At 42.2% G+C, this 23,245-nt stretch overlaps 2 protein-coding genes across 2 annotated transcripts in view; one reads left to right on the forward strand and one right to left on the reverse strand.

The window, feature by feature from the left end:
• Positions 1-167: 167 nt before the first annotated feature.
• ARMC10 (armadillo repeat containing 10) lies at positions 168-11,169 on the reverse strand. Its single transcript, XM_063308054.1, has 6 exons — positions 10,928-11,169; positions 8,609-8,757; positions 7,457-7,591; positions 3,514-3,690; positions 1,554-1,625; positions 168-903 (listed from the first exon to the last, which is right to left on the reverse strand). Exons 1-6 carry the CDS (start codon positions 11,151-11,153, stop codon positions 649-651), a joined length of 1,014 nt encoding a protein of 337 aa, XP_063164124.1. The 5' UTR covers positions 11,154-11,169; the 3' UTR covers positions 168-648.
• A 547-nt stretch (positions 11,170-11,716) lies between these two features.
• The window catches only part of FBXL13 (F-box and leucine rich repeat protein 13), an 82,546-nt gene continuing 71,017 nt past the window's right edge, over positions 11,717-23,245 (forward strand). The window contains exons 1-2 of the mRNA XM_063309360.1: positions 11,717-11,791; positions 22,286-22,389. Coding sequence (XP_063165430.1) covers positions 11,717-11,791; positions 22,286-22,389 — 179 coding nt within the window. The remainder of the gene's footprint in view (positions 11,792-22,285; positions 22,390-23,245) is intronic.

Consider the following 23,245-nt stretch of genomic DNA (forward strand, 5'->3'; position numbering starts at 1 on the left):
GAAACAGCGAGTCTGTGCGTTCTAATCCTCTGGCATGAAAGATGGCTGGGCGAGTTCGTGCCAGTCCCTCTCAGCCCAACCCACTTCACAGAGTGCTTGGTATGGGGAAAATAGGAGGCAGAAGCATTATGTACACCATGTTGAGTTGTACAAAATAAAGCTAGGGATACGTTTATAGATAAATTTAATAACAAAATTAAAAAAAATATGGCTAATGATAATTGCTCTCACAAGCTAATTGCTTTTAAATACTTCTCTAAAAACATTTATCACTAACATCTTGCTGGCTGGGGAATTCTGGGAGTTGGAGTCCACACACCTTCAAGCTGCCAAGGATAAGAAACATTGGCTTGGATAGGTAGGACTCACAGCCCAACCTCACCTGGAGGGTCAACAAAGGTTGTTCTAAAGTTCCAGATTATTTCAGGGTCTGTACTTCAGTGTGCTGATCCTCCATAGTCCTTCTATCTTTCAGAGCTGGGGGCAGTTCTATACATGCAGAAGGGGATGCCCAGGACTGATACTGTTCTCCCAGTTACAAATGAGGAAACTTTACACAGGTCAATAAGTAGCTGGAGGTCGTCATTTATATATCCCTTACGTGGTTCAGGATTTTGAAGACTGAATGACTGAGGCTGACCTCTGAATTCAGCACTGCTGCATTATTAGTTTTGCAACTTGTTCTTTAACTTCTGTGTCATGATGATGTAACAGAGATGCCAGTTTTTGAGTATATAGAGAATTGCCCGAGAGAATAGAAAAAACTGAGTCTTCAGGGTATGGATAGTGGATAGTAGTACTCTTGTCGTTTTTCATGGACTTTGACAAGTTTGTGGCAAAGGCAAGGACTCTGAGCAAAATATCTTTGTTTATGCAGCTGTCAAACAGAGATAGAAGAGGTGCCTGGAAGATTGAAATACATGCAAAAAAGGCGGGTCATGTTCATGAAAAATAAGTTTAAATAAATAGTGTGAATTTATTTATTGACTTGTACTTATTTATATAAGAAAATTAACACTGAATAGATCATAGTAATATATATAATATACTGTAATACTAATTATACTGTATATACTGTACATAGTAATACACTGTTTTTAATAGCCAATTACATGTTGGGCCACCTCAGGGAGCATAATTCCTGACAATGCCACCTCAGCTATCTGTCGATAGTACAGATGAAACGTATGAGGGAACTATGGATGGACAGAAGACCTCCATCCATACTAACTGAGAAACAGCTAGTTATCCAATGCTTCAACATAGTGAAGAGGAAGCTCCTCTCTCTCTCTCTCTCTCTCTATATATATATATATATATATATATTTAAACAAGCTAAACCTATACTGTTTGTTGATATATAAAACAGACAAGCACTATAACTGAAGCTTACAACAGTGTAGGTGCGTACAAGTTTCAGTGGCTATGCAATGAAGGGCAAAATTTTCCTTAAAAATTAGTAGGAATTTGTATTATAAGAAATATAATGAATGAATGAATGAAGCAGTCAAACAAGAAACTCTGGAAGGAACAAAGAATAAAAGTAGTTTTACCTGTGAATGAAGTAGATGTTCTGACATAGCTGGGTTTGCTGATAAATTCACAAGTACTTTTAGAACTTGAACCTGTAATTTAGAAAAGAGTTTCTGACTCATCTATGAAATTAGTATGTATTAGAAGTACATTTTATTGACAGCTAAGATTTAAATGTAGTGGATAACAACAATTTAAGAGAACACCATAAATATGTCTCAGTTTTCTTACTGGTTCAAAGGTTGGATCCAGAGTTGTATCCATGAAAACTGGCTGTCTGCATAAATTCAGGTAATTTTTGCCACAGTCTCCTGAACCTGTCCGATCTAGAGGACTGTAAGATTCCACTGAATGCCCCTGGAGAAAGGGCTGGAGTTGCACAAAGTAGGGGCAATTGCTAAGCAGAAGATGGATGTAATGGGATGTGAGAATAACCTTGACAAAAAGGAGGAAGTGCCACAGCTAAGGCAACAGTCAGATAAGAGGAATCTCAGCCCAAAGCAGGAATGGAATTTGAGAAAGTGTCTCACACTGGACCCTCCTTAATTCTCTTTAGGAAAAAGGCAGAGAGGGAAGAGGCACATTCAGAGTTGAATGATTCTGTTACTGTGACCCTTCAATAAAAGTAGTTTTAGTATTCATGACTTTGGTGTTCAAGTCTGGTCTACCTCAAAGGGCTGACAGTGGAAGAGAGCGGAAGCCAGCAAAACATCACACTCACTTCCCAAACTTGATAAACCTTCACTACCTTTTAATAAAATTTGTTAGTCGGAAAAGGTGCTACCAGATTCTTGATTTTTCACAAACAGAGCGAGCCATTTTGTTAAAAAAAAAACAGCTTTAGATAAAACTCAGACTTCCCGTTATCAGAAAGTAAATCTGACTGAAATTTGAACTCAACACAACATGGTAGTGACTAACATGTAGGGTGGTCTGTCAAGACACCCTTGCGCTCAGCAGCATCACTAGTCAATCTGAGCTGCAATGCAGCAAGAAGAGCAGTATTACCATGGTCTGCAATCCCATCTTCTTTGCCCCAAATCTCAACAGAATGTTGACAGTCATTGTTTTCAGAATTATAGATTAACCCTGAAGTGTCAGAAATCATGGCTATCTCTTATGCTTAGTAGGGAAGTTATGAATAATTTGAACAGCTTATGTACTGTATTAAGTGTTTGATGCAAGCCAAAATAAACTGCTACTAAAAGCTGAGTCATGAAATGCCATCCCAATACTTTACTACAGAGAGCAAGGAAAGAGATTTTGAATGGAAGAAGCTAATTTGATTTTTTTCCTGTTAATGACTAACAAGCACTTTCTATAATACTCATGTTTAAATGAATTACCAATTAGATTTGACTAAGATTTTATTTAAGTTTGGAAAGGCCAAATAGTTACATTGCATTCTCGCTTTTAAGACTTATTCCACACCAGGAAAAAACATTGGCAAGGCAGTTTCTACTCTACAGAGCAAGTGTAGGCAGAAATATTACAGTACAATTCCCATAATTCTTATGATTAGCTATGGTTGCCAAGTTATTAAGAAATATAATCCCAAACATCTGATGATCTTTGTCTACCAGGTAGACCAGACAGGAAACATGATGAAATAAGCTAATTCTACTTTATTGTAAAGCTACATTAACAGAACCTTGCAAGTCTGAAAGTATAATTCTCCTGCCGTCTCCTTTACAGCCCAGGAAACTAGGGAGGGTCCCTTCTGAGCCTCTTGCCCCTCCCACTCTCCAGGTGCAGACTATGCTGTCTCTTATCTGACTGTTCCCTAGGTAACAACTCTTTGCCCAGTCTCCCAAGGTCTTTCCCACATACCATCACATCTGTAGGTCAATGGCTATTTTGTTTGCACTCTTACTATTTAGTTTCAAAGTAATTTAGACCTATACAAAGAACTAACTAAAAAAGGCTAAATAACGAAAGTTTTCCCTCTTCTACTTAACGGCAGAACGTGGAATATAGTACCTGAGTTCTTTCATTTCCTTCAAATAGCAAGTGCAGAAAATTTGGTATGAAGCTAGTCATCATGTAATGATAGTCATTAGTAACAGAGATATTAGTTAAAAATCGAAGGCCGGCTAACTGCAATTCAGAGTTCAAGAAAGATCCATCAATCTCCTCACACACCTTGGTAATATATATCTAAGGGAGAGAATAAAAACAAAAATACTTTTAGCAATATATTACTACAAAGCGACAGAGACAAACATTGCAATTTCAGCTAAGATACAGCAGAAACAACTTTATGATGCCATCACACGCCCTCATAGCTACTTGTAAGGAGAACCTGTCAATCAAGTTTTCAGTCTTCTGCCTATCAGCCTTCCACTGATACAAAACTGGTACTGTAATTCAACCACTTCAGGCCTGGAGGAGACTTACCCCACTGGGATACAGGAAACCAATCTAGCCCAAGTTTCAAAATCAATCATTAAACATACTATTGAAAGAAAAGTAAGAGAAAGCATGCAAAGGCAAGAAAAATGCTCACACCAACATATACACAGATTACTGGTCTACCTGAATATATACCGAGCAGCCTGAGATAGCAAATACATAGATGGGTCAAGATCATTTTGAGCTTTTTAAAATGGCAGGGAAGCGAAAACTCAGGGGCAGCTGTTCAAAGACTTCTGCTATCTAGTCAGCTAAGGAGCTAACATCCAATGAAAAATACTATGGAAAAAAAATAATTGGAAAGTTAATTAATAGAAAGACCGTAATGTAGCTTCCATTCTTTAGATCAGTGTTTCTCAACCTTGGCAATTTTACAATGTGTGGAGTCCAACTCCCAGAATTCCCCAATCAGCCTTGCTGGCTGGGGAATTCTGGGAGTTGAAGTCCACATATCTTAAAGTTGCCAAGGTTGAGAAACACTGCTTTAGAGAAATGTTATTCTTCCTAACTCTAGTAAGGTAAAAACAGAGTTCTCTTCCACCCTTTTATTTTTCATTAAAAGGTCAAGATGTTCCTTTGTCTTCTAGCACCTGGGCGTATCTAATTCTGGAAGGTAAGTTCCAAGTTATGATTAAACAGAAACAGTTTCTTAAGAACTGTCAGAACATAGGCCCCAATTAGCACACAACACAGCCTTGATGCAGTAGTCTTTTCCCAGCTTTGTAAACATTCAGGAGAGGTGAAGGAAAGTGTCCAAGTTGGCACCATCCCAGGTCCATCAGGAGTTCATTTCACTTCCATTTATGCCAGTTTTTGCATGAGGCAAATATTTCTAGTTGAACTTAATGGAGTCTACGACACAGGTATGCAATAAAAGCCAAGAAAAAAGATGAGCAGCAGGATTTATTTTTAGGTAAAACTCAGATCACATCCCTTTGTGGTCTGAGCAGTTTCATGACACAGCTTTAAATACTTTCAGAAAACACATGGGGTTTTTAAAACAATGCAAGATGCATATGTACATCCATGGATCCTTCTGTTCAACAATGAGGGTGCACTAATAGTCAGAGATAGGCAATTAAAAGAAATATATTTGGTACGATTGTTGCTCTTATGAGTCATTGGATGCAATCGTTTTTCAGCATGAGCAAAATTTTAGACCAACCATTGAAATATATAAAGCAACACTGCTGTACTTCAGGTTGTATTATGTTCAGAAATGCAAAGTTGCATTAACACTGGTATTAAATTAGTTAGAACTGGAACTTCATTAATATTTATGTGGACTTGAGTCAAAGGTAGTAGAGACCTCTCATTTTCTCCTCTTTCTCCTTCATTCGTAAGAGTTTTTCCTGAGAACCCCTTCCCCCTTTAAGATAAGGTAATGCCCATTCCCAAAATTGGACCCTGGTTCCACACTTGACAGTTTTCTAGTGCAAGGCTCTCATATCAATGCAAATGCCTAGTTTTAACAGGCTGATGTTTTTACTATTACTGATGGTTTTAAATTGTTCCTGCCTTGTCTTTTTTATTTGTTCTAATTTTTTATTAATTTTATATTACTAACTGTCAACCTGCATCCCTAGTGACTGGGGTTTCACTTTAATCATCCCTATATTTAAGAAAGGTAAGAAGCATGACCCAGTTAATTATCATCCTCAAAATCTCATCAATACTCCAGTAAGCTAAAAGCCAGATAAAATTTACTGGAAACTTCTGGACTAGCAGGAAGATGAGAACCTTACAGCTGAGGAACAGGCAGGATTTAGAGCAAGATACTCTGTGCTTGACCACCTGATTGAAAAACAGTCCCCCCAGACAGCTTTGTTTGCTCTTTCTGTAGACCTGAAACAGGCCTTTGATTCAAACTCCAGAGAAACCTTTCAAACAAACTTAAATCTCCTACAATTGACAGATGTCTTCTCACTCTTTTATATGCACTTCATACAAATACCAGCCTGAGGGTGACATGCTTCTTACCTTTCTTAAATACAGTGATAATAAAAGTGAAACCCCAGTCACTGGGGATGTAGTTAGTAATCCAAAAGTAACATCACAGATCACCTCTCAGCTGCACTGCCAGCTAGCAAGGATCCTAATTGTATCCTGTCCCCATTATTATTTAATTATTGCATTAATACACTAGCAGGTTACTTAAACAAAGAACATCATCCCCTGAAATTGGTAAAGAGGCCCAAAGCTATACTGCTTTATGTTGTATAAACACCAGCTGGACTGAGAAGGGCCATGAGGGTTAATTCCAGGCTTCAACTATATTAAATTTTAAAAAGTGCAAACGAATTTCTTACAAAAGATATTCCAGGTAGTAAGATGTGTTTCTTATACATCCTTACAGAAGGTTGAAACAAGAGTGTATTTTAATGCCAGCTAAAGATTTCCAACTCTAAGCTTGACCTTTCTTATTTGCCTCCCGCCCCCCAAATTTCAATCTACCTGGAAGCAACCAATTGGAGATAAAAGGCAGAAATTGAGCTTTGCCCCAGGAGTACTGCTGTCACTGGGACAAGAACAGGCCATGGTAACTCTTAGACAAAGAACCATTGACGTGGAATTGCAAACTGAATATAGTAAAATATCAGTTGGCATAAAACTGGGCCATAGTAAGATCTGCACCAGTCTGGCCCAATACCTTAACCAGCTTACAGTTAATGAAGTTCATAGAGCCTTCACACTGTTGCATTTTGACATCTTACCTGGAGGGCAAGTTTGAGAAAATTCCTTATGCAGGCTTGCCCCTGCCAATCTGGGCATACTGAATCACTGGCCTGCATGTTATTCTATTGTAACTTCCATAGAGAAACACGTAAGGAGCTTTTAGCACCTCTTGTTACCCCATTCTCTCAATGTCCAGGTTTTTCTGTAAATTTGTGGCAGATAAGCTCTGAAATAACACAAGCTGTTGCCAAGTTTGCATTTGTAGCCTAAAGAATGCTTATTAATGGCAAATTAATTTTGGGTTGATCTTTTCCCACTGTACCACATAAAATACTATTGTTTTACCTTATTATGCAGTACAGTATTTTTCTGTTTATCTCTCTACCTTATTTTATTGTATTTAATCTAACTATTCTGATACTTATGTCTTGTCTGTCACTGGTAATACAGTAATTGAACTGAAAATATAATCACCATGGGCATTGGTAGAGGGGTTAATGATGTCAAAATGGCAGGTGCAACTAGGAGATCAAAGCTTTGTCCCAATTTATGTGCTGTGATACATGGTAAAAAGGGCTTTGATCACTCATTCACACTTACCATTTTGAGGTCACTGCCCTGCCCTGAAGATGCTCCTTCTAATCAAAATAATAGGTCTCCTGAGAGTTTTAAACTGAAAGACAGCATATAATTTTTTTAAAAAATATATTTTTCTAAATAATATTCATCTGATCAACATCACACATAAGAATAAAACTGGTACTGCCACAGCATCAAGTTCTTTAGATACTGGAGTCATATACATTTTCATTATACAGTGTTATTTTAAACTTACCTTTACTTCTTCTTGATTTTTAGTATTCATACTCAAGTTATTAAGTGCATTTAGTGCTTTCTGTTTAACATTGGTGACTGGAACTGAAAGCATTTTTCCAATCAGAGAGAGGCCACCTAAATTTCGAATGATATCCTACAAATTAAATAAATAGAAATATATCATATATAATTATCTTAAATCCTAAAGTCCAAAAACATTCCCATAAATTGGGTGGGAATTCCCCCGAGTTAACAAACTAAACTTCTAATTTATAAAAATAACTGTTCCTAATAGTTGTTGTTTTAAGATTAAGTTCTTAAAGGAAGTAAGACACAAAAAGTCATATGATCACTTCCAAAAAGATGTTCACAGGATTTCTGAACTCATGCAAGTATTTAATATCTCAAGCCATCCCACAGTCATGAAATTGCTTTCTGTTAATGCGGAAGATTATTTATATCTTGCCACTGCTGTGATATTCTCTTCTTTCTTGAGTTTTAGTAATACTGCCACCATTTCTTTCACTGAGCATGGTCAACATTTTTTGACCTGGGGATTGAAGAGCCATGGCTGCTGACAGCATGATGTTACCAAGAGGGGAAAGAGCTAAATTTCTGGCACTTTTTTGGCATCTTCTGCACCTGGGGAAGGTTTAAAGAATCAAGAGTGCCTTAAGCCAAAAGCATCCATTTCCCCCTTAAAAACCAACAAACTCTCCAGATCAAAAAAGAAAAGAATCAGAATGACTAGCCCATTTCTACTCCAGCACTGAGGTGGGACAAGCTGCTATCATCCCCTTAGCAAGCGATCACCGAAACAGCAGAAGCTTTATGCATAAACTTCTTGCTGCAGATTCAGTTTAAAGTTATGGATGCCTAACAAAAGCCCAGATAGCCCTTTCCTAACACTGTACGGGGATACCATAAAATTATTATTTTCGAAGAATTGTATTCCGATTTTTGATTGAATATTCTCAGTCTCCAATGACGATTTCCTTGTTTTCCTTTTTTACAAAGTTATTGCAATGGATTGGATTCAGACTTAAATCTCATTATTTTCTAAGAATCAATTAAATATGATCAAACCTTTATTCCATCTACTATTTTTTTAATCTATCATAGTGTTCTCTTCCTTCTTCATTGTGGAATGAAAATGAAGAACAGCACTTACCTGATTTACAGAGAATGCAGCGCTATTGCTTAGGGTAACCAAGACCTGTTCTTGAACCAAAGGATCCTCTGTAGACTCGAGAATATGAAGAAGACTCTCAATGTGATGCATCTCAAGACTATGGGGTGATTTTGGAAGATCCGTGTCTGCTAATGTTAGAAAACAAATATTACATCTAATCATTTTTCTCCAAAAATAATGTAATTGAGATGATGGCAAAGGAGGAGAAGGGCTGGAGGTTGTTAAACAACTATGCTTATACTAAGTAATAATAGCAGAAAGATTACAATTGTACTTTGTGATTAATATACAGTATTCAGATGAATGTATATGAACACAGGGTATTAACAGCAAACAAATTGGTTGTTTTTCAGAGTTTCTGTCAACTAGAAATTTCAAAATGCCCCTGAACTATTATTGAACAGTGACCAAATGGGGTCCATTCTGCCCCTTCAACTGATGACATGCATTTATGTCTCTGGAGCAGAATATGAACTGTGCTTGTGGTAGTCACCTTGCTCCAGCCCCTCTGGGACTGAAGGGACAAGACTGCCAAAGACAGTGAGGGTTGTATGGACAGGTGCCCAGAGGAAATACAGTATATCCGAGCATGCTTCTGCCTGGATTACAATACTCCACACTTTCCCCCTTGCATCCAGGTACATACAAGAATTTGCCACACAACGAACTGTGGCAAATTCTTAAAGAGATGGGAGTACTGGACCACCTTACCTGTCTCCTGAGAAACCTGTATGCAGGTCAGGAAGCAACAGTTAGAACTGGACATGGAACAACCGACTGGTTCAAACTTGGGAAAGGAGTATGACAAAGTATTGTGTCACCTTGCTTATTTAACTTATATGCAGAGTGCATCATGAGAAATACCAGGCTGGATGAATCACAAGCCGGAATTAAGATTGCCGGGAGAAATATCAACAACCTCAGATATGCGGACGATACCACCCTAATGGCAGAAAGTGAAGAGGAACTAAAGAGCCTCTTGATGAGGGTGAAAGAGGAGAGTGCAAAAGCTGGCTTGAAACTCAACATTAAAAAAATTAAGATCATGGCATCTGGTCCCATCACTTCCTGGCAGATAGAAGAGGAAGAAATGGAAGCAGTGACAGATTTTATTTTCTTGAGCTCCAAGATCACCGCAGATGGTGACTACAGCCATGAAATTAAAAGACGCTTGCTCCTTGGGAAGAAAGCTATGGCAAACCTAGACAGCATATTAAAAAGCAGAGACATCATCTTGCCGACAAAGGTCCGTTTAATCAAAGCTATGGTTTTTCCAGTAGTGATGTATGGCTGTGAGAGTTGGACCATAAGGAAAGCTGAGTGTCAAAGAATTGTTGCTTTCAAACTGTGGTGCTGGAAAAGAATTTTGAGAGTCCCTCGGACTGCAAGGAGGTCAAATCAGTCAATCCTACAGGAAATCAATCCTGACTGTTCATTGGAAGGACAGATACTGAAGCTGAAGCTCAAATACTTTGGCCACCTAATGCGAAGAGAGGACTCACTGGAGAAGACCCTGATGCTGGGAAAGACTGAAGGCAAAAGGAGAAGGGGACAGCAGAGGAGGAGATGGTTAGATAGCATCACCAGTGCAATGAACATGAATTTGAGTAAACTCCGGGAGACAGTGGAAGACAGGAAGGCCTGGTGTGCAATGGTCCATGGGGTCACGAAGGGTCGGACATGACTTAACAACTGAAAAACAACAACATACAAGAAGCTGAAATAGCTGGCTTCACACAATTCCTGGCAGCGTTCCTACTTCATGCTTAACCCATTCAGCAGGTCTGCAGGATATGGTCAAAAAAGTCAAGTTAGCACCCAAGATGGGAATCGAAGCTCCAACAGATCACACTATCATAGCCACCATCTTGACTTTTTTGACCATACTCTGCAGTCACCCCTGACAATTAATACTACAGCTAGCAGCTTCATTTGCACAACATGATAAGCTTAGTTAGGGTTAACCTTGCACATGGTTTGGGGCGTTTAGTGTATTCAACCCGTCGTGCAAACTCAACATGGATTAGTGCAGTAAGCCTGTTAACAGGTTAAGCCTGTTGCTGGATCGCAGCCACTCACGTACACACACAAACACACACACTCTTTTCCCAAAGGGACATAACTCGCTTTCTGAGAAAAACAGGGGGACCCATTACATTGTGATGATACGAGTCCCAGTTTTATACAGCTAAGTTCCCACGAGGACGACAGCAAAAGGCAAAACACGCCTTATTTGGGGGCGAAAAAAAAACATGTGGACCAGAAGATGAACCACACAGATAAAGGGAGGGGTCTGACCTTGCGGGACGCCTCCAGAAGGGGCCTGGTCCGTGCTGGAAAACCCGGGACCGTCCGAGGCTTCTCCCCCACCAAGGGGGCCCGGCCGCGCTTCCAAGTCCCTCGTCCCGGCGGAGGCTTTGCCGCTTCGCCTCGAAGTCGCTCGGTAAAGGCAATACCCGGCCCCCGCCGCCACCGCCAGGCCCAGCAAGCCGGTTCGCACCGCCGAGCCGCCCAACTCCCTCATGGTGGCGTATCAGCCTCTCGGGCCGGAAACGGGGCACTGCCGGGCGCCCTGGAAGAACTACAGCACGTGGGGAAGTAGCCCCTCCGCCTCCTTCCTCTGCGCGCAGGAAAGCCGGTCCTCGCCTCATGGGGCTGGACCCCGCTGGTCGTCGTGGGGCACCCGGGTGGCGCCGGGGGAAGCGGGGATGAGAGCGGGCAGGTGCTTTGATTAGCCGAGCCTCTACTATCACGGTGGGGGCTCTTGCCGCCTCCCATGACTGGGGGGTCCCCGGAGCAAACCCGGCTGATCATCAGGGTTCAAACGGCGCGCTGGCTTTGCTTGCCCAAACAACCTCCCCGGGTTCGTCCACACCGTTCAGACGTTGCCCCGGAGGGAGCAACCGCGTCTCCGGTGGCTGCGGGGGGGTGGGGAGGCGGCGCGCGGACCGAGGTTGAGCCAGTAGAGCCGGAGCGGCCGTTGGCCGAGCGAAGGCCGGGCCCGAGGAGGGAGCGGGGGCGGTTGTCGCCCGGCCTCCCAGCTGTCCCGGCCTACGGGCAGCGGCGGACAGAGCCCTTCGGCCCGCCATGCCCGCGCTTAAAAATGGGGACCCCACGCTGGCGGCCTACTTCAAGAAGCACGACATCCCGGATATCTATGAGGTAAAGCAGCCGCCTCGGCTCCGGCTCCGTCGGAGTTTAAAGGCAGCTTCGTTGGGGGGTTAGACGGCGCTTCCTAGCAGCTTCTGGCCCCCTGGGAAGTGGGGATGATGGGCGTTGTAGTCACGAGTGCTTGTGGGGGGGCACTCTGGGTCGTCTGTAAGATTTACAGGTAACCATGGTGGGGGGGGGCAGGTAGATGATGCGCAAGAGAATCAGTTTGCCTTCGTGTTTCAGTTATTTCAGCTCTTACCTGGCGGAAACGAGACTTTTAGACACATTTAATGGTTTGAAAGCTTGGCAGTATAGAGTCATGTGCTTGGAGGGCATCATTGACATATAAGTCTAATTAATTAATTGCAATCCTCAGGCTACTGAGTTCCCTCTAGCCTGGCCTGCTTTTAAGTTAGGAGCAACAGAGACTATTTAGGCAATGGTAGGTTTTTGTGGGTTGTTGAAGTCCATATAGGAGGGTTGGAGTGCAAGAAAATAACATACTTTCTGCCTCAAATAAAATATTTTTGGGGAAGGAGCTTTGTTTACATACACAGATGCCTAATTTTACTGCTTGGGTAAAGTCATAGCTGGATTTTGCCCTTAACTAATGGCATCTAGAAAAATAGCATTCTTCTCCATGGAAAAGAATGGGATAACAACAACAGAGGCTAGGCAGAAAAAGACAGTATAATATGTTCCCCAAGAGTTTGGGGTGTGCTGGCTTTGAAATGAACTTTACTTTATAAACCTGAAATGATTTAATGAAATCACTGAACCATTACATTTGGATCTAAACCTACCTAGATGTGCCAATATATATACAGTAAATCAAAACAGTAATCTATACCATAAATTTAAAAAAAGAGAATTATGCAGTGCCAAAATAACACCACCAACATTGGCTAATATTTATCATTTTCAAAAGGAAAAGTTATGATTTGTCTTAGAATTTTCTAAAATGAAAGCTTACTATCAGGCTTTAGATATAAAATATCTTTACACATACACAGTATTTGAAAAGGGACCCAAGATATCTTGGGGTTTTGCCTAAAGCAAAAGCTTTTGTAGTAATGTAGCTTTTAATAAGCAGTTTTCATGTAGCTCCTTTCATGAGCACCTTTTTAAAGCGTATTTTTGCTGCTTTAGTTTTTCAGATGCCTTCCTAATCAACATTCCACAAGACACCTCCTCTGCTCAGACCCTGCCCTATCTTTAGCCAGAATGAACATCCTAGGATAGTGTCACTGATCAGGGTATTAAATCATACTATCATAGTACAGTTATAGCTGGAGAAATTGGAATATCAGGAAGAGCTGGGGCAATTAGTGAGGGGAACCCAAAGCTTGCACATAACTGCTAAGGTAAAAGTAACAGCTCCAGACCAAGAATTCTTAGGCCCTTCGTTTGAATCAAAGGTAACTATTATATAAGGGATATATTATTTCATCCTCCCCACCCTCTGTTACACATTTATCATACATATGTACTAACTAAATCTATAAGATTGACCTTATCAATCACATGAGATGCTATATCCTATTGAATAATTTAAAGTTGTCTGTATCCTATTAAATGTTTACTTCTGTAATCCATTAAAAGATTATTTATGTCTATAAAGAGGGCTTGTAACTTCACCCCTCTTTATTCTGCCTCCAGTACTGAAATCTGTCAATAAACCACTTTGTGCTTCTTTGTAATTGTGTCATAGTCTCTGGTTTAAATGTACCTCTGGGAGAATTTTCCTACAAAAGTTGATGTCTGTCCTCCAAAGACTGAAATAAATTCTTCCATTTCTGTTCTTTTGACTAAAGTATTTATCTGAAAAACATTAAATGATTATCAATAAAGTTTGAATAGCTTGTTCTGCAACATTCATCAGACAGTTACACTATTTTTTGAAGTTGTTTATTATGCCTTTTTAAAAAGTTTCTTTTAGGTGAAAATAGCTGTGTGAAATATGTAAGCAGCTACTTGAGAAAAAGAAAATTCTTTTCTGTAGAAAAATGAGAAGAAAATACAAAACACACCATGCTGTTATTAATTTGCTAGCTGGCTCAAGATTATGATTAGTAGTAGTGAATGAAATGGGATATTTGGCCAGTAGGTGGCAACTGTAGATTTATTTCCTCATCATTGAATTTAATGAACTAAAAATGATAACACATTAAAACAAATTTATTTATTTATTTGATATCCCCCCACTTCTACTCAAGGAGGCTTCCAGTAAGCCATTAAGACCTGGCTTTTCTCTCCAGCATTGGGCCGTGATGGGAAGCAAGTCTGGCATTTGTGTTTTGAACAGTGTTTGGTTTTTTAACCTTGCGTATTTCATGCTGGAAGAGGGGAGGAAGAGCAAAGCAGCTAAGCCCCAGGCCCTTTTTGCAGGAATGGGCGGTCCCGCAGCAGTGAAGTGATCGATTAAGCCCAAATTTATACACATCTGCTTGCTACTGCTGCTCTTGGACAGTTAGTCAGTTATATGTTTCCCTATCTTTTTTTTTTATTACAAAGAAATGTATATATTTTATTTAGTTTAGCCCCATCGTATTCCTACAATACTGATACCTTGGGTGCTTCCTGAATTTTCTGAATGACAGAGTTAGATGTATATTGCCATTAATCTTTTCTGGTAAGAACTTTTACTTCTCACACTAGGGTGTGATTATTCCTTGCCCAGGAATAGGAAAGCAGAATTAGCCGAGAAAGTGTCTCTCATGAGCAAGGATCTGATGGCAAGATCAAGAGGCCTCTGCAGAGCAGAAAATATTGCCACCCAGCCTTCACTTTTTCTCTTGGTGGCCTGGCTGCTCTGCTTGCTATCCAGCAGGACTGGACAAAATTTTCAAAATAATTTCTGAATTATGTGGGAGTGCACAGAAAGCACTTCTTTCAAAGTGTTTGCATAGCCATAACACCCAGTCGTTTGCAAAAAGCTACTCTTTGCAAAAGGATGATTGTAAGTTTCCTTGTTCTGTCTTTGCTTGCTGCTTTAGGAATTTACAAAGGATTTCTCTTTGCAAACAGCTGCACTTGAAGCCCATTCTCCACAAGTTTGCCAGTGAACAGATCATAAATTGTCATTAAAAAAAATCATTAATGCATTATGGTAGCTCAAGTAGTCACAGGGCTGTCTACAAGGAGGGAGTCAAAAAAGTCAAGATGGCAGGCACAACCATGCAATCAAAGCCCCATCCTTTTTACATATGTCATGACACACAAAAAAGGGTGGGGCTTTGATTGCATGGTTGCTCCTGTCATGTAGACTTTTGACTCCCTTCCTGCAGGCACCACTGAGCAGTCATGAATATCCAAGTTGGTACCAGCACTTTTTGACTATGGTCCTCTCTGTACTTTCACCTAATTATAGCACAATCATCCTTTGACAGCACTTACTTTCCCCCTTGGCCCATAATGTTTATTCTCAGCCCATGGGTGAGTTACATTTGTTGCTCATTTATGCTACCTGTACCAATGTAATAGTAATATTTCACCACCATCCCCTTATTCCAACACTGTCCGGTGACAACCTCAGGATGTGCAAAATTTGTTAGGCTTAACTAGCCCCCACTAAGGGATGCAGGTAGATCTATAGAATTTAGATTGCGGGGGACCTTTGGGGCGGCGGCTCTCTGGCCTTGACGCCTGCAGCCGGCATTGGAGGCAGCGGGAGCCTTCCCCCGGTGGAGCAGCAGAGCGCGGCGGAGTGGAGCGGAGGAACACAGTGGACCTTTGGGGCGGCTGCTGACTCTGTGGAGCCTCTGTGGATGAGGGAGCCTCCCGTGGATTCGGGGAGACCTCTGCGGACCCAGGTGGACCCTGGATGCCTGGTTGGACTTGGAGGCCCTGGTGGATGCCTGATAGAATGCGGCAGTGTGTGCAAGATTCTGGAGAGAACGCGGCAGTCCCTGGGGCGGTTTCCCTTCGTGGGAAACGGTGGACACGGCTTCCTTGGGACAGCGGTGGGCCTAGGTTGACCGCAGGAGATCTTCGGTGGGCCTGGGTGGACCCTGCCAGACCCAAGAGACCCTGGCAGATCTGGACGGCCTCCACAAGGTGGCAGAAGACTGGAGGCCTTGGAGGTGGAGTCCCATAGTGTGGACCAGAAGACCGCGGGCCCCTGGGTGGACCTTGTGATCTCTGGCAGGACTCTGGTGGAACACTCATAGACATTGGTGGACTGGGGATTGTCGGGGTTCTCGGGCTCTGTGTCTGGGGGTCTGGGGGTCTGGGGAATGACCGTTTGTTAGAAGCGGCAGAGTGGTTTGGTGGGCCCCTCAGAGTGAGTGTGGGCTTACCTCCGGGGGTGAGAGTACATGGAGGGAGCCCAAGATTGAATGGGGTTTTTAAGAGTACCCACCCCTGAGTGAGAGACAGGAGGTGGGTAGGAATGGGTGGGGTGCCCCCCCGTCACCAGTGAGAGTGGTGGGGTGGACACAGTGAGTGAGTGGATGGGGGGGTAGGCTCCAACAGCTCCGAGAGCAGGAGCTGGTGCGCTGGAGGGCCTGCCTCCACCTGAGGTTGACAGTGGGAGGATGTGTGCATGGGGGAGGGGACCCTTGCGCTATCCCAGGGTGGCCGGTGGTTCGGGAGTGGAGGCAACTGGGCCTGGTGACTCTGGGGGTTGTAGGGTGGGTTTCACTATTGAGGTGGTGACGGGCCGGGGATGTTATGACGGGAACTGGAGGGCAGGCCATTTCCGGGGAAGACGCTCCCAGTGTCTGTTACTGGTAGCGTGTTCCGGCCCTCCAGGTTCATACCCAGGTCCTGGTCAGCAGATGCCTGAGGGCCCTGGTCTCTGGCTACTGCTTCTGAACACCAGGTCAGTCAACAACAAAGCCCCCCTTATAAGTGACTTGATCGCAGAGGAGGGAGCAGACCTGGCGTGTATCACCGAGACCTGGCTGGGTCAAGAAGGGGGGGTAGCCCCTTCAGAAATGTGCCCAGCCAGCTTTCAGGTGTGGCACTAGCCGCGACACCAGGGCAGGGGAGGTGGGGTGGCAGTTGTCATCCGAGAATCTCTAGTAGCCTTCAGGGGCACTGCTCCACAGGTAGCTGGTTGTGAGACCCTGTTGGGCACCCGAGAACAGTTGGGAATGTTGCTGCTGTACCAGCCTCCCTGCTGCGTGGCAACCTCCCTGCCTGAGCTGCTTGAGGCCGTCTCAGGGTTGGTGGTGGAGTTCCCCAGGCTTATGTTCTTGGGGGACTTCAACCTACCTTCCCAGGGGCGTGCCTCGGATGCGGCTCAGGAGTTCATGGCTACCATGGCAGCCATGGGTCTGTCTCAGATCATTCAGGACCCAACTCGAGACAGTAGCCTCACTCTGGACTTGGTTTTCTTGTCGGAGCAGTGGCAATGTGATCTGAGGGGAGAGATAGATCTGTCCCCATTGTCATGGTCAGACCACGCCCTGGTGGCCCTGAGATTCTCTTGTGCTGCCCGCCTCCGCAGGGAGGCAGGACCCATTCAATTGGTCTGCCCCCGGCAACTGATGGACCCAGTGAGGTTTCAGAAGGAGCTGGGGGTTATACCCAGGGATCTACTGCACGGTCCAGCGGAGGTCCTGGCCGCAACCTGGAATAGAGAAGCGGCCGGGGCCTTGGACAGGATTGCGCCTGTGCAGCCTCTCTTGCCCACTCAAATCTGGCACTCCCCGTGATTTACGGAGGAACTGTGGGTTTTGAAGAGGGTGAAGAGACGCCTAGAGCGCTGCTGGAAGAAGACAAAGACTGAATCTGACCGAACACAAGCTAGAGCCACTATTAAGGCCTACCTTGTCACGGTAAGAGCGGCAAAACGTCAATATTTCTCCGCTCTTATTGCATCTGCAGAATGCTGCCCAATGGCCCTGCTTAAAATTACGCGATCGTTATTAGGTAGGGGGGCTCTGTCTCCCACCTACAGGGCTGTGCAGAGGAATTTGCTGAGCATCTGCAGGGTAAAATTGCTCAGATTTGGTCCCAGTTGGACTCTAAGCATGGGGCAGAGTCTGGGGAGATGCTGAGGGAACATACCCGGTTATCTGGGAATAGTTTGATCCTGTTGGGCCTGAGGAAGTGGACAGGATCCTCCAGACTGTAAATGCCACCATGTGTCATCTAGACCCATGCCCTTCCTGGCTTGGGAAGGCAGCCTGGGAGGTGACACGTGGTTGGGTCCAGGCGATGGTTAATGCATCTTTGAGGGAGGGAGTGGTTCCGGCTGCCTTTAAAGAGGCACTGGTACACCCCCTCCTCAAAAAGCCATCGCTGGACCCTACTGTCCTGGACAACTTTCATCCAGTCTCCCACCTCCCCTTTTTGGGGAAGGTGGTTGAGAAAGTGGTGGCATTACAACTTCAGAGGATTCTGGATGAAATGGATTATCTAGACCCCTTTCAGTCAGGTTTCAGGCCGGGATATGGGACAGAGACTGCATTGGTCGCGCTTATGGATGATCTGTGGCGGGAGCGGGATGGAGGCAGTGCATCCATCCTCGCTCTCCTTGATCTCTCAGCGGCTTTCAATACCATCGACCATGGTATTCTTCTGGGACAACTCAGGGAGTTGGGGGTGGGCGGCGTGGTTCTGCGCTGGTTCACCTCCTTCCTCCAGGGCCGGTCCCAGTCGGTGGTGATAGGAGATGAGAGATCTGACCCTCGACCCCTGCTTTGCGGGGTGCCACAGGGTTCGGTTCTCTCCCCTCTCCTATTTAACATCTACATGAAACCGCTGGGTGAGGTCATCCGTCACCACGGGATGAGGTACCATCAGTATGCTGATGATCCTCAGATATATATCTCCATCCTGGGTGAAGTAAGTGATGCGGTCAATGCCCTTTCTCAGTGCCTGGGGGCTGTGGGGGCCTGGATGGGGAGCAACAGGCTTCAGCTGAACCCTGGTAAGATGGAGTGGCTGTGGATTGATGGCTCCTCGGTATCTGGGAAGTTGTCATCTTTAGTTCTGGATGGGGTTGCACTGCCCCATTCAGAACCCGTGCGTAACTTGGGGTTCCTCCTGGACTCAGGACTCCTGCTCGAAGAGCAGGTAGCAGTCATGGCTAGGAGGGCCTTTGCACAACTTCAGGTTGTGCGCCAGTTACACCCTTTCCTGGATTGAGATGTCCTCCGGACAGTCACTCATGCCCTGGTCATCTCCCATATAGACTACTGCAGTGCGCTCTACATGGGGCTACCCTTGAAGAGTATCCGGAAGCTTCAGTTGGTTCAAAATGCAGCTGCGCGAACAGTGATGAGTGCTCCAAGATCAGCACATGTAACACCTCTACTGCGTGAGCTGCATTGGGTTCCAGTTTGCTTCCGGGTCCAATTCAAGGTGTTGGTTATGACCTTTAAAGCCCTACATGGCATGGGGCCAGGCTACCTGAGGGACCGTCTCATCCCTATAACATCAACCCATCCCACCTGATCATGCAGAGAGGGCATGTTGTGGACCGTCTGTAAGAGAATTTCATCTGGTGGGGTCCAGGAGGCGGGCCTTCTCTGCAGTGGTGCCCGCCCTGTGGAACATTCTACCCCCCGAGGTGAGGCAGGCCCCTTCGCTCCCGACCTGGAGGGGCTTGAAGACCTGGTTTTGCCGCCTCGCCTGGGATGGGAAGGGCAATAGCTCTTCCTGGGGGTGGCTGGTGATGTAGAGTTCTCCCGACGGAATGGAAATCTCCCACTTGGATTTTATATTTATATTTATGTTATTTTAATATTGATGATTTTATGATGTCAGGTTTTAAGGTGAATTTTATTGTAAACCGCCCAGAGTCCCCCTTTTAGGGGGAGATGGGCGGTGATAGAAATGTGAATAATAAATAAATAAAATTTACGGTTTTGACTATCCAATATCTGTGCATTCCATGTGATCCACCTAGTGATGAAGAGTATATAAGGAGATGCAGCTCATGATAATAGCAATTCTATGGACTATCCTTTCCAAAATAGGCAATTTGTTCTGCCAGAATTGGGCAGGGGTTAGAGTTCTTTGTCTGTAAAACTCCAAAACTGACCCACACGATGCTACATTGTGCCTTAGCAATACTTTTCCACTGTTTCCATTTTATTTCCAATTTTCTATTCACACAACTTAATTTTTGACATATTAAAATACTGTTGTGGAATATTTGGAGAAATAGTATTTCAGTTACAAAAAGCAAAATTTATGATCCAGTCCAGTAGAGGGTGCAATTGACGATCTTAAAGCATCTTATCTCTGTAAATTAATATTTAAGAAATATGTGTAACTGTACTTGTAAGATTGCTTTTGATTTCCTCATTCCACTGTAAGAGTACTTCATTCCTACAGAAATCAATAGGAATTTAAAATTATTATTCCTTGGATAGTGTTCTTACTGTTCTATTTTACTAGGATTATTAATTTTTTGAAGCTATAGTTGTAAGTGAACTTGACATTGAAACAATATGTCATCTTGCCTGTCAGGTGATGTAATTAAATTGATAGATTTTTGTTTAAATAATTGTGCCTGTAAGTGTAATAATATCTTTAAGAAATGAGGAGAAAAATGAAAAGCTTCTGGGTTTTTTTTCAAAACAATGTACAAGCAGAAAGAAAAAAATGATTGTATCCATTTTAATTTATCTAGCAAATAAAAGGGGGAACAAAGCCATAATAGGTATTATAGTAAACCTATAAAAACAATAATTAAGGAATAAAGTAAAAATATTCTAAATAAAATATTTTAACACTTGTATGATTGGTTAATACTTCAGTTTCCTATCCTTTATAATTACAATCTTGGTTAATACTCTGAGAAAAGGACAATTTCATAATGCTCATAGTCCCAGTAGTATTGTAACAAACCAGCAGATTCTTGTAGCATCTATCATATTTACAAATGTATTATGGCTTAAAATTTCATGAACTAAAATCCATGTTGCTTCTGCCATAATTTGTTAGAATTCAATAAGATATTTGGTTGCTTTTGATGCAACAACACTAACAAGTTTAGCTCTCTGGAAATAACTATTTATATGTTAATAGTCGTACCGATTTGTTTGCAGTGAAACTGGAAATTTACTTATTTATTTACTGGATTTCGGGACCATCCAAGTCCCAAACGATGCTGGACAGCCTACATTTCAAAAACAAAAACAATAAAATAGAGAAAAAGAACTGTACACATTTGGAAAAAATGCAACACAGCAGAAAAACAACAGAAAGAATCATCAGGGGCTCAACCACACTCTGACTCCAGGGCTGGGAGCAAAGCCTGGTTTTCAAAGAATTCTGGAACCACTAAAGGGTGGGGGCCATACAGATTTCTGGGGAATAGAGTGCGGGACCATGACAGAGAAGTCATGTTTCCTACCTCCCAATAAATGAGGGTATCTGAAGTGTGCCTACTCTGCCCAATCATATTGGATGGGCAAAACTATTGGAGACAGGAGATCCCTCAAATAACCATGCCTTATGCCATGAAGGGCTTTATAAATGATAACCAGTACTTTGAATTGCACCCAGAAACTAACTGGCAATCAGTGCAACTTGCAAAGCTGTGGTGACTTAAGGGCATATCGTTGTATTCCCATTACTGCCCACACTGCTGAATTCTGGGCCAGCTGTAACTTCTAAGTGGTCTCCAAGGGCAGTCCCATGTAGAATGCATTGCAGTATTCATTAATAGCAATGTTGGTGTAAAGATAATGAGAAATTTGAAGAACAACTTGCAGATGATGGAACACAAGTGGCTTTCAAGGAGTCTTGTGGCAGAGGAGCTAAAGATGCCTTCAACGGCAGTGCTGCTTGCAGGGAATGCTTTTGTCCAATTTTCAGAAATTGTCCTTCTACTAAGCCATTTGTGCCATTATATCGCCTTCAAGGAGAGTTCACTGACTTGAAAATACTTTTAAGTAGGGAAGGAAAGAAGGTGGGAAACTCATATTTTATCATTCTTTTTCCATGTTCCTTTCTCTGGATCCAATCCAAAGTTTCTAGTATCTTGTGATTTCACCACAGTTTGGACACATGGTACTAGGTTGAAAAATATAATTAAATTTCATTACATGTATAGATTACAGCAGGTAAAAAATGTACAATATGTAAAGGATATGCCTAAATTTATAGATTGGGCTCTATAAATGAGCAAAGTCTGAGACTCATGGAGATATTTATTTAAAACAGCTATAGGAAGTAAGTCATTATGATAGTCTAATTTAATATTTTAATTCATATTAGAGAAACTGATTGCTACTGCTGTAATGGAGAAAGCAATGTTACAGTTAAGGGAAAGAAATAGAAATTTAAAATTTTTATGCCAGATCTGCAGTGAAATTATTGGAAAATGTCTTCCAAATAAAGACATTTATATTGAGTTTATATAAACTCAGCAATGAACAGGAATAAATCTTGAAGCAAAATAAAACTAAAATGTTGAGTTGTTTTAATGAAAATATAAAATGTTCTAAAAAAAAAGGAATAACATCTAAAAACAATTTTACTCTTTTATTAAATATATATTTTATTGATCAGAATTCTATTTCTTGATTTTATTTGCAGGCCTTGTTAGGTGGTTTATTAATTATGTGTCCAGAGGATCCCCTCAGATTTTTAGAAGAAAAGCTGAAAGAAATAATGGAAAAGGGTTTATTTAGTATTATATGGTATGTATGTGGCCTATAAATACTGATAAATGTGAGGTTTGTGTGGCCTATAAATACTGATAAATGTGAAATCAATATGGGGAAATATTTTTTAAAAACCAGTTTGACTGGGACAATATAAGTTCCTAATAAATGAGTTTTTAGATTAATAATAGAAGAGAAAATATCAGTAGCTAATAAACATTCTGAATGTCTATTAGTAAGATGTCTAAGTAATCTGAATTAATATTATTTCATGTTAGTCATTAATTTTCAAAACTGAAATAGAAAAATGTAAAGTAATAAGATGTTTTCAGCTCTTGGGGGCCAAAGTTGAATGTGTATTGCTAAATATCTGAAGAAGCTAAAAATCTAAAATCAGTGGTACAAAAAATTGATACAAGGTTTTCCAAACTTTCAAACTGCACCTGTCATATGTACTACTTTATTATTTTGAATCTCCAAACAACTGTGCATAAATAGTAAGTAGGCATTCAAATTTGCAGAAAAAAATGTTTTTAACTTTATATGACACAGAAATCACAACAGCTGGTTTGTCTATGGGTTAACTGAAACATGTAAACTTTTTATGTTATGGGGCTTCTAAACTTTTGCATGCATTTATATACATTTTTATAATATTGATATTCATTGGATATCCACTAGTTTGAATAGAACCTGTTGTTTATTGGGTGGTAGCCAAGCTCATACTTGGGGATGTCCTTTTTTAGTATTATGGTCACTCCATTCCTTTCCATGGCCTCATGCCATAATGAGTATATCATGTGATAATCTAATTTAAAGTGGTCCATTCCAGTCCACCTAAGGTTCATTTTCAAATATTTTCAATTTAGTACTGCTGGTAATTGGGAATGGC

Source organism: Candoia aspera, chromosome 7 (assembly GCF_035149785.1).
Source record: "Candoia aspera isolate rCanAsp1 chromosome 7, rCanAsp1.hap2, whole genome shotgun sequence".
NCBI lineage: Eukaryota > Metazoa > Chordata > Lepidosauria > Squamata > Boidae > Candoia > Candoia aspera.